The following is a 12,437-nucleotide window of genomic DNA, read 5'->3' as shown; positions in this document are numbered from 1 at the left end:
AACACTCTTGTGGCAGGCTTTCAACCATTGAACAGTCTCCTGACCAGTTTTTCCTGGCCTTATAAATTAATATCATACTATTTTTTATATCCCGCAAATGAGTGCCATCATTTTATATAAGTTCCACACTTTCTGACTCTTTTCACTCAGCATGATTTCTCTTGCTGCTTTAGATCTATCTCCTAGTTCTGGTAATGTCGATTTTCATTGTCATTCTTTAAAAAATTTTCTATATTATTGGTTTGTCTCTCTCCTTTAACACAAACCCTGTTTAACAGGGTCTTTCAAGTTTCTTCCAAGTGGAAGTAGACAGTTTTTGTTTTTATTAATGTGTCTGGCATTGTCGCACTTTTGTTTTAAAGGATTGTATGGAATATTCCTCCATTATGGATATTGAAGTAAAGTTCCATGGGACAATCACATATTGACAACTCCAACTTCAGAACATAGACTTTTGGTTAAATAGTGCTTCATAATAATTGTCATTTTAGCTTTTCTCTATCCTCCATTTTATACCCTTCTTTTGATTTTTTATAACACTTGTATATTTGATCTTCATTTTTTTGTGTTTTTATTGCATGATATGTTGATTTAGCTAAATCTCCTTCCCTTGAGTCTCTAGGATGCTACTCAGCCATTTTGAGTGTGTCTACTTCTACATGGTATATCTTTGTTGGAATCTGTCTTTTATTAATTAGACATGTTCTTTACTGTCTTTAATGTTAATTTAAAACTCATCATTCACTACCTGTTACATTACCACTCAAGTGCATTCGTCCCTGTTTCCTTCACTATCTTCTGCCAAAAATTTTATTGGGCTGAGTTAAGTCAGAAAGAAAGGAATAAATATAGAATAATCTCTCATATGTGGGCTTAAAGGTACACATAAAGGGAATAGCAAATGGCTTAAGTCAGGCACAAAGGGAGAACTGATCCAGACAATTGAGTTGTGGAGGGGCTGAAAGGTTTTGGCATTCAGCTGGCATTGTTAGGAAGGTAATTGGGTACACTGGTGTTGGGATGGTTTTGGAAATATGTGCATGAGAAGCCATCATTAATAGTATCATATATTACAGAATCTTGATTTATAAAGTTAAAGAACAGGTTTCCAAACAATTTTTAAATTTCTTTTATTCAGCATTCTCACTTTTGTTGCACAGTTTCTATCTTTTATGCAACAAAACTCATCTATACTTTATTTTTTTCCCACTTTATTGCCTCCTTGTTTTCAATATTGGATGTGAAATGCTCCCCATCAGGGATGTTAATAATAATCTTCCTTGTCGTCACATACTGAATGAAAACCCCAGTCGTTTTTTACAGACTGCCTTGGGAAACAATGTGTGTGAAAAACATAGGTAAATATTTCCCATTTGTGGGCCTCAATGTTCCTCAGAACCACTCAGCCATGTCACTGTAAGGCAAAGTTATTCAATGAGAATGGTTAATTGTTTTCTTAATTATACTCCAATAGAACTTCATTTACAAATCAAATGGTGGATTGCATTGGCCCCAAGGCCCACAGTTTGCAGGACCATATTCTCCTAATTTCTTAGGGGACAACTTCGTCCATAGAATGTCTTCATTTCTTTGGCATTGCGAACCATTTCCTACAGTCAGTAATATTTATAGTACAGTCAATCTGGACTGAATAGCAATTAAAAACATTTCAGGTTATTTATATTTGTATCAATATTCTGCTTCAGAATAGGTTTACATACCCTCAAATTTTCATTTTCCATGGATTTCAGTTTAGTGATTATGATTTAGAGTACTGTTAATGGTAGCACTGTAGCACTGTTGTCCCGTTGTTCATTGATTTGTTCGAGCGGGCACCAGTAATGTCTCCATTGTGCGACATGTTGTTACTATTTTTGGCATATCAAATATGCCACAAGTAGCTTGCCAGGCTCTACCCTGCAGGTGGGATTCTCTTTGTACCTTGCCAGGCTCTCCGAGAGGGACGGAGGAATCGAACCCAGGTTGGCACATGCAAGGCAAATGCCCTACCGCTGGCTTTCAAAAATAAAACAGTCTTGACTTCCAACTCCATCAGTGCCCTCTTCCCTTTACCTTTGTCCCATTGTCCACCCACTCCCATTCTGTTCCAACCCATCTTCTTCTGTGTTAAGCGTCCTACTAAAAGCAAGTTCTAGGTTCCTATTCCCTTATCTTCAGATTCTTTATTTTTGATTTGAATTAGGGCCATATCCAGTTGTGCTCACGGCTAACTCCTTGGTCTGTGTTCAGGGATCAGTCCCTGATATGATTAAGGGACCAATGCAGTGCCAAGCATGAAACTTTGGATTGGCCACTTGCAGGGCAAGCACCTTACCCCTGCCCCCAAAACTGTCTACAGTATTATCTCTCAGGCCACTTATTCTCTTATTCTTGTCTAAGTGTGTTAAAATATTTCTCCTTAGGAATTCAAATACAATATCCTTCTGCATCACGATTCTTTAACACGTGCTATTTTGTATCCTGTGTGTGGAGTGGTTCACATTTTATTTTAGAATCCCTGCTTTTTGTTTCTGTGATACTGCCTTACTTGAGCAGTCCTGGTTTAATGGTGTCATTTTGTGCCACAGTAGAAAAATTCATGTCTTTTAGATTTTGTCTAGGTTTTGGTGGTGGAGAGAATTGGAAACTGTTCTAATTTTGTGTTTCTCTGATATCTTCTTCACAGGATCTTCTATTTTTGGCCGTTATTCCTTTTCCTCTCTTTATCTAGATGACAAATTTTCCCCCAAAATTTATGTATTTTAATTTTTTTTTAAATCGATTTTATTTTATTTTATTTTATTTTATTTTATTTTGCTTTTTGGGTCACACCCAGCGATGCTCAGGGGTTACTCCTGGCTTTGCACTCAGGAATTGCTCCTGGCAATGCTTGGGGGACCATATGGGATGCCGGGGATCGAACCCGGGTCGGCCGCGTGCAAGGCAAACTCCCTACCCGCTGTGCTATCGCTCCGGCCCCAATGTATTTTAATTTTTGCATCTTTTTATTACAGTTACTTCTCTATAAGTGCACATATATTTGAATTCCTTCCCTGAAATCATATGCTCATATTTCAGGTCCTCTTTTTAGTATTTTCAAACTTACTCTCTGTTTGTGTTGTGGCCAAGTACACATGGTGACTGATAGCACAGCGAGTAGGGCGTTTGCCTTGCCCCCAGCCAATACGGCCAACCCAGGTTCTATTGCTCTCTCTCAGAGAGCCCTGCAAGCTACAGAGAATATCTCGTCGGCACGGAGAGACTGAAGAGTTACACATGGCATATTCAATATAACAGAAACAGTAACAACAAATCTCATAATAGAGTCGTTATCGGTGGCTGCTCGAACAAATCGTTGAACAACCAGAGGACAGTGCTACATTCTGTGTTTAGTCCTTCAGGCAGCAGTTTTATTGTGACTATAAAACTCTCTAAGTCTTCTTCAACTTTGTCTCTAATTGCTTTCCTTGATCTGTATTTGTGGCCAAAAAGCCGTAGTTATGAGGCTATGACAGATTGCACACTAGGATTTCAGGGTTTTTTTCAAAATTATTTTTGCTATTCTACACTTTAAAACAATTATTACAGTTGATTGTTGTTAGATTTTCCTCTTATGATCTGAATTATTTTTTTAAAAAATGGTGTAAGGCAGGTGTTCAACATGTCTTACACTATTATGGCATTTTTGTCTTACACAAAATATACCAACCAATATGTGTGTTTATCTGTATACTTATACTTATTTGTGTACACACATAAACTTAGAAATACATTTTTGCCTCTACTTGAGGTTAGCCACGGTGACCCATGTGAAACACCAAATAGTTTTTTTAATGACTTTTTGATTCTAACTTAATATGAAACACGGGTCTTTGGATATCTCCTCAGGATTTTGAAAGATTCCTCACCCTAGAGCAAGGAAGATGAACAGAAACACTGCGCCCACACTGTGGGAGTTGGCTGAAAAATGTTTGCTGAGCGATGTGCCTGCAGCTATCCAGGCACTGGAAGTCCTCCCTAAACATCTCTTCATTCCATTGTTCAAGACTGCTTTCTTGGGCAGACAGAAGGAGATGCTAAAGGCAATGGTCAAAGTTTGGCCCTTTCACTGTCTACACATCGGAACACTGAAAATACAAGAGCGACCCTATGAAATAATGGAAGCCTTGGTGGATGGTCTGCAGTTCATCCCTGTGGAGAACTCTCCCCCAAGGTAAGACTACTAGAGACTAACTTTGAAGGTTGACATGCTGGATCCTGTACCATCAGAATACCAACAGTTTTCCCCACAGTAACCATTGATGCATTGATTCATATTTAGAATCTCTGTGTGTTTTTTGTCCAACAAATGGAGTAACCTTAAGTACTACAAAGTCTTGCAGGGCCAAGTACGGGGTAAAACTGATTGAGGATGCTATAGATGGATTTACATCCTGAAAGGGATTATTTAGAAGGGCATAGACATCAAGACTTATAAAACCAGAAATGAGGAATGTATGGGTGAAGCACTGAAAAGAACTTTTAATTGAATAACCTGTGGATTGAAAACCAGGGACAAACGGTTCTGTCCCATTTCCACATCATTGAACTTTCTGGGTTAAAATGAAACCTGCTACCCCTCACATGTTCTATCTTCTTTTCTCCCTTGCAGGGGCCCCAAACTGAGAATCCTGGATTTAAGACAGAACATAGAGTGTAGAATAACATGCTCCTACAGAACCAAGTGTGCTGTCTGTTTCCACTCATGTGTTTATTCTGAGCGCTCCATCCTTGAAGTAGAAGAAGCCCTGAATGAGGTTCAGTGCCGTGACGTGGTTCCTTCTGAATCTGATCCTGGTTCAGTCTGGAAAACAGCTGAATTATTAATCAACCTTTCCTTCAATTCGACTCTGACAACAAAGAGATTTCTCTCATTTCTCAAGAGTAAAGTGGAGCAAAGCTCTGGATCCTTGCACCTCTGCTGCAGATATTTACAAATTAATCAAACTTCTGTGCACACAAATATGTTGCAGATTTTGGATCCAGCATGCATTGACCGCCTGGAAGTGAACCGAGTTCATCTGAGGAGAGTCACCACGCTTTTCCCGCAGTTGAAACACCTGGACAGCCTTAAACTGACTAGCATTCCATATCAGTCTTGTAGTGGGCCAAACTTTGAAATTTTTCTCATCTGGCTTGAAAAGCTAGACATCCTTCAAGAACTCAACTTGTCCTTCTTCTGCCTTTCAAATCGAGTGCACAGATTGCTCAGGTAAAAGGGTGAGATTGGGAAAGAGCCCATGATAAATACTGCTCATGATATATTTTTCTTTATACCTCAGTTTGGACATGCTGAGCGTTTGAAACTCGCTAGAGTAGAGGCACCTAGCTGCAAGGAGAATGACAAGGATAGAAAGGAAACTCTTCTCATTCATCTGTTCAGTTGCTCAGTGAACTACGTGCAGATACCATGAGACGTTTGCAGATATATTGGTGGGAAAAGTTGCAGTCCTTGCTCTATTGGTGTGAACAGTCTCTCAGAGAGGGGCATAAATATTCAGCTGGAGAAAGTTTTGTGCCATAGCACTGATGCACATCTCCATGAACTGAGCATAGTTGTAAACTGCTGGATTATTTTGCTTTGATAGTTTAGTCGAGGCTTAGACCCTGAATTGTCTCCCTGGTGAGTAAAGATAAGAAGTGCTCAGTTGGCTGCTTTCTCAGACACATTTTCACTACATAATTGAAAAGAATCCCTCTGTGATTAAGTTGGGTGTTCAGTTTTTCTTTCTCTCATTATTTCCATCACCCATTAAATTATTGTTTTAAATGTATACTTTTAAAGATGAAGAAACATGAATGTATGGTTGGAATAGTCATTATCTAAGGACCTTAAATGTGTAAGTTCAAGCTCCAAAGCCCATGTGGTTAAACGTCTTGTTGCAAATGTTGTACAAATAACTCTAGAGACTTAGGTAACTGTAAGTCAGAGATCATTGGATCTTTCCTTTTTCTTGAATAATCTTTCTTTTCTTTTTTTACAGTGTCCTACAGAGTCCTATCCATTTGACCTCCCTGAGCCTGCCTTTCTGTGACCTTTCTAACAGAGATATCACTGTGCTCTCGCAGTGTTCTCAGGTCACCCACTTAAAGCGACTGAATCTGAGTAACAACCTGATATTCTGGGGAGGTCGAGAGCCCTTCCAGATTCTTCTCGAGAGGGTGTCTGACACCCTGCAGCATCTGGAAATAAACAACTGCCAAGTCACAGATTCTGCTCTTGAAATAATCATCCCGGCCCTGACACGCTGTTCTCACCTCCGTGTCATCCTCATGGCCCTCAATCCCGTCACAATGTCTGCGCTTGAAAACCTTCTGCAAAGTTTAACACCCATGGTAAACCTGAAGAGTGTGGTTTATCCTATCCCTGCCCATTGCTATGAGGACGGGAGCTTTCCAGGCAGTTTGAACAGACAGAAACTTGGTGCAGTGAAGGTCCGGTTAAACATTCTGCTACAGATGGCACGACGTAGTGACATGTCCTGGACTACTTACCCTGAGTGATTTTCACTGTGTTGTTGGCCTGTAACACTGGTGCCTAACACTGACTATGGCATAATTATAATTGTGGCACCTGTTAATGCCTTGTTTTGCCAAAAGCCAAAGTTTGAAGAAACACATATATAATCTTCTATTGTTAAAAATACTGACCTCTGGTTTACTTTTTTGTCTCCAGAATTTGTTTTCTGATTCCTGCGTCCCTGAGTATACCTATTAACTGCATCCTTGCATTCTGCAACTTGAAAAAATTATTGCTCCTTGGACATCTTAGCAGGTGATAAAGGTGGACAGGGGATGGGTCTTGTCTGGGATGAGCCCCATCTCTGCTGACACACAAACTTGACAACTAGCAAAGATATAATGACTGTTCCAGACACCCGCACTGGCCTCAAGTTCTCCAGAGCTGGCCCCAGACACCCGAAGTAGGTACCATGGGGCTTCTTCAGCTTTCCTGCCATACCTGCGGCAAAGGGAGGGGCACACACGAGCCCTCTCCCCAGGACGGGACTGTGCCAGGTCTTCTGGGGGCTCAGGACTTTCAGGGCGACAAGGTCATGGGCACCGTCTCAGCACCACGGGGACTCGGCTGGTCTGGGGCCCAAATTTGGAAGACAGTCATTTGCTACCTTCCCGTTTCCTTACAGGATTGGGAATACCAGCTGTCCCATGGCTGAGGGTGCTGACTCCCATCAAGGGCACATGTTGACAGCGTGCTTTTTTCTTTACTTCAAGCCGCACATTAAACATTGGGATAATGTCAGAGACAGGAGGACAAGGAGAATTTTCCAGACTTTGCTGACGTGCTGTGTTCACTGCCAGAGCTAGCTGGGAATTCCCTTGCGGTATAGACACATGTGACTCTCACCACAAGGCTGAAGCACGTTTCTGCCCCAGGGGTTAATGGAAGAAGATCCCAGCTTTGTGCCGTCAAAAGGCTGAGGGTGAAACCTGGGCGGGCCTGGTATGGTTATGGGCAGAAAAGTAGTGATGGTTATTGTAGACTCAGACGTGCTCACCCCAGTTCCACAGACCCACCCAGAACTCACCACCTCTTTTAGAAACTACAAAGATTTCATGCCTAATTTTCCTTGGGCTTTATGTCCACCTGTGGTTATGGCTCATATGTGCAAAACCCTAACACTAAGGAAGCAGAGAGGCAGGTGGGAATGCACAAGGGTCCACGGACCAACTCTATCTTTCCCCATTGCTTCAGTTATGCAGGTCCTGGGGCCCCAGTAAGGTATGACCAGATCTTCCACTAGCTGATTTCCCAGGCCCATAACAGCAGCCCATCCCAGAAACTACGGGGTTCATTCTGGAGGCAGGGGAGTTACCCGACCCCAGCCCTCTGCATTCTATCACATCAGTGAGGCTTAATGGAGAATGGTTGAGTGGTCAGAGGTCCAGTATGGCCCCCAGTCCTCTTGTTCATGGGGCAAAAATTGGCCCCACCCTGTCCTCTGGCATAGCGGACCACAGGGGAGATATAATGCTTCCCTTGAAGGGCAAGAGTCTCTGGGGGTGGTGAAACTGGAATGGGTGGGTAGAATCTCCACATATTAGCTACAGATACGGTTTCCCCATCATGATATCCAGGCGAAATATAGAGGTATGTGATTAGGATAAGAGCAGGGAGTCTGTTTCTTCCACCCTGTGGCATCCTTAACCTTTCAGGTCTCATCAGAGGAGAGGGGGCACATCTGGCCACGCACACATTTCCAAAACAAATCCTACTTCCTCTCCATTAGCTACCCCTCAATAAGTCACATTCTGGATTTCTGTCTAAACAGTGAACATCCCTGAAATTCTGGTCAAAATCCAGCCCGTGAAATGTCTCAGAAACATGAGTGGCCTTTTAAGAAAGGGTGGGCGTTGGCTTTGGATTTGCATTAGTGTTCCCCTGAGACCTAGGATTTGGTTGTTAGAGGAACAGGGATAGATAGGCCAGCCCTGGCCCCCCACACAGTGGGTGAGGTAGGGGCTCCTGTCTCTGGTGGGGACACGGGGGATGTGAAAACGCGTGCGAATCCCGACACAAGCCTTCAGCTCCTACCCTCCTGGCGTGGTGACTGTGGGCCTAGGACATATGTGAGCACAGATGCTTGAGACATGAGGACACCATGAAGGCCTTGCCTCATTTCTCGAACTCATAGGGTTGCTCACCCACGTGCATGCGCTTGTGAATGGTGATGTAGGAGTAGGAAAACGACTTTACACAGACATTGTACTGGAGCTGCTTCTCACCTGTGTCCAAGTGGAATTCGTTGGTGAGGTGTGTGGAGGAGGTGAATGCCTTGTGGCACTTTTGCCACAGGTGTAAGGCTTCTTACCCATGTGGATCTTTATGCGCTTGATGAGCCCCTACGACTTGAGAAAAGCCTTGGAACACAGGTGCACTCATAGGGTGTGATGCCCACGTGGATCTTCTTCTGGGTCATGAGGCCTGACAAGTCAAGGAAGGCCTTCCCATATTCCTTGCCTTCATGCCCATGTGTGTGTGTTTGTGGATGAGGATGCTCAAGGCCTTGAGAAACTCTGGCCACACAGCTCACACTCATGCTTCTTGCCCTGAATGCGAATGCACTGACTTCTATTTTAAAAGTGAAGATTTTGAAAGAAATCAGTGGAAAGTGAATGGTTCTGTGATGTCTTGCATGTTGCTTGCTAGCTGCATCTTCTGGTTACCAACCACAGTGATTAGTACTTAGCATAAATTAGCCCACTTATGGTATAAGATTTCTCTGCTCACATTGATTGCTCCTTTTATACACTACTCAGAAATTGGTATAAGCGAGATCAATCAAAATTCCAGGTGCTCTCGTTATTGAAGCCATCGTTTTTCCTTCTTAAATCTTTCAAATATCTTGTGCTTAAAATTGCCCCATGTGGCTTGATGAGAAACTGTAAAATTCACACGCTTGCACGGGCTGTGGGCCTGTGTAAGTCCCCCTCTTGGGCTATGTAATCCCCTCATACGCTTGGAGATTACACGTGAAAGGATGTTTGAGGGTTCTCCGAGTGACTCTCGATGCCCTCCTTCGGTGCTATCAAGCCGCTTATCCACCTGGGACAGCTGTTGCCTTGGACAGACAAAGGAAGAACATGGGCCAAGCTGGTTGCTGATTAGTTACCGTTTATTCAAAGTCTCATCTCTCCCAGCTCTCTCCAACCCTCTGTGTGTCTATCTCTCTCTAACTGTGCAATTTATTTTTCCTGCTGCATCCATTTTCTCTATCTCTGTTGTCTCTGTAACCGTCTCTCCTTCAATCAATCAATCCATCAATCCAACCATCAATCCATTTCTTCCAACCATCCAACCCATCACTTTCTCCCCACAGCCGCTCTTTTTATCCTCTCACCATGCCTCCAAAACCACGCCTCCACACAGGAAGCATGATAAAAAATGTTTACCACACTTCCCAACCACCTGCATCCAACAAAGGCAAAACAGCTCTTAAAGTGTATTTCTCCTCTTCTTAGACCTGCAAGTTAACTATTACCTTTAATTCTCCTTCTAATATTGACCATTTTGTATGGACATAGTAATAGACACTTCTAGACTTGTAGGTGACTCTCCTGGGGACGTCTTACCACAGACTCAGACTACAGGGCTCAGGCCTGATGAATCATTCCTAACCCCAGTTGGGTCCAAATCTAGTTATTAGTTTTGGATCATGACGGAATTTGTCCATGACCAAGCTCTTAACTAAGAGTTGAGCATTAGGGCACTTTGGCCAGGCCCATTTCAATACCAGGGTTCTCATAACTCACCGCTTGCCCTGGGTCCATCCAGTCCCTTGTCGGGACCCTGCTTTGGGGGATCTAGGCAGTAAGGGCAACTGTGGCTTACGTCAAGAGAGGAAATGTCGGGGCTTGAGTGATAGCACAGCGGGTAGGGCGGGGCTGGAGTGATAACACATCGGGTAGGGCATTTGCCTTGCACGCGGCCGACTTGGGTTCGAATCCCAGCATCCCATATGGTCCCCTGAATACCACCAGGGGTAATTCCTGAGTGCATGAGCCAGGAATGACCCCTGTGCATTGCCGTGTGTGACCCAAAAAGCAAAAAAAAAAAAAAGAGAGAGGAAATGTCCAGGAAGTATATTATCCGGAGTCAATCAACTCCTAAGCCACAGGCTTATCTTTTTCTTTCATTCATTCTTTCTTGTGTTTTTTTCCTTCTTTTTTGTTTTTTGGGTCACACCTGGCTATGCATGGGGGTTACTCCTGACTCATGTACTGAAGAATCACTCCTGGTGGAGCTAGGGGGACCATATCGGATGCTGGGAATTGAACCTGGATCAGCCTCACGCAAGACCCACTGTGCAATCACTACAGCCCCCAGGCTTGTATTTTTAAACTGTCTTCCTGTATCCATACAAAAAGCAATTGCTCTGAAATAACTAAACATGCAAAGGACATTAAGGAGAAGAGATAGACAATATTTACAAGTCAGTGACTGATCAGGAGACAAAGGTAGTTGACAGATTGGGGGCAATCAACAAACACAAGCTCCCAGGGGTCAGGGAGGTAGGACAAACCAATGTCCTCCTACAAGAAACCAGTGGTAAATGAAAGGAAACAAATTATGCCTATATCCACTGGCATCTTTTTCAACACGTTGCCACCTGCCTTGTTATTTTTTACTTTGCACATAATTGCTCTTCTCTGAGTACCTGTTGTAAGTTAGTAGTGTGGAAGTCTATGTGGAGGTCTCGTTCTGTTCAGCAGGGAGAACCCTTCATGGGGCTGAGAACAGAATGAATGAATGAACAGACGCAGAGCCCGGAGGAGGGAGAAAAGGCATTTATTCTATGGCAGTTACAGTATTTATACCTCCCTGCTGGAAGGAGGTGGTATACTATGCATGCCGGGACCCCCAATAGAAATGCAGGGTGTGGCATTGGCGTTAGCTAGTGATAAACAAATGCTGATAAGATAAAATCAGTAATATTAAGAGTGGCAACCTTTGTTAGGTGTGGCATGGGGTTAGCTAGTGATAAATAGTGACAGGATAAGATCAGTAAAGTAAAATGGCTCCCTACATCTTCCTCTGTTTTGTTTTAAATTAAATGTGGTCAGGGGAGGCATTGTCCAGTATCCCTTGTGACATAAAGACTCCATTTTTTCAGGGAGAGGAAGGAAAGGATGATCGGGTCTATGCAGGGGGCTCGTCATAGGCCCCATCAATCCTTGGTTTTGGAGTAACCTCTAAGCTGTACAGGAATACCTCGCAGGGAGCCGGGCCCAGGTATCAGCCCTCCCTTGCAGTGCTTTGCCTGGCAACCTGATCCACAAGAATAAATCCTTGGGAGCCCGGCATCCTCAAAGTAAAGAACTGGGGAAGATGAGGTGCTACAAATCAAGCCAATGATCCTTAAACACTCGAAAATCTCATTTGTTACTAATATTAACCCAGCCCTGGACTCAAAGTAGCACTTGCTGTAGAGTGTCCAATCGTTGCTCAGCATCATGGTTAACAGTAGCCTGCATTGTGCAAAGGTGGTAAGAGTCATTTTGCCATGTTTTGACGAAGTTGTGTGTCTGGACCGAGGTTTGAAGAGCTATTCCTGCAACAGCAGCAGTGGTGGTTACAGCAATGAGTCCCAGGATAGCTGCAATCAGGGGCCCAAGGAATTGTCAGGAGCGCCGGAGCAGTTGTGTCAGGTCTTTAGTCAGGAGCCCTTTATCGGGGGAGCGTTGCCATTCTCTGGTCAGGTTCACTGGTAACCATATGTGATCTGGCCCTTAATAAAATTATACTGTGGGGAGAATATTGGATTGAGAGGGAAGAATTGAGACAGGTAAATAATGCATAAACACCAGAAAATAAAAATCTTTTTGCGAGTGATCAGAGATAGTATGAATTTGGGACTTGGTATGAATCCAAGTCTGAA

General features: G+C 43.2%; 1 protein-coding gene across 1 annotated transcript; it reads left to right on the top strand.

Annotated features, from left to right (window-relative positions):
- The first annotated feature begins 3,923 nt into the window (after window positions 1-3,923).
- On the top strand, window positions 3,924-6,543 carry LOC101555907 (leucine-rich repeat-containing protein 14-like). The gene is made up of 3 exons (XM_004611701.2): window positions 3,924-4,213; window positions 4,652-5,251; window positions 6,024-6,543. Exons 1-3 carry the CDS (start codon window positions 3,924-3,926, stop codon window positions 6,541-6,543), a joined length of 1,410 nt encoding a protein of 469 aa, XP_004611758.2.
- Window positions 6,544-12,437: the final 5,894 nt, after the last annotated feature.

This window comes from Sorex araneus, chromosome X (assembly GCF_027595985.1).
Source record: "Sorex araneus isolate mSorAra2 chromosome X, mSorAra2.pri, whole genome shotgun sequence".
Taxonomy (NCBI): Eukaryota; Metazoa; Chordata; class Mammalia; order Eulipotyphla; family Soricidae; genus Sorex; species Sorex araneus.
Note: the sequence above shows the minus strand (reverse complement) of the source record. Positions and strands in the feature narration are given on the sequence as shown.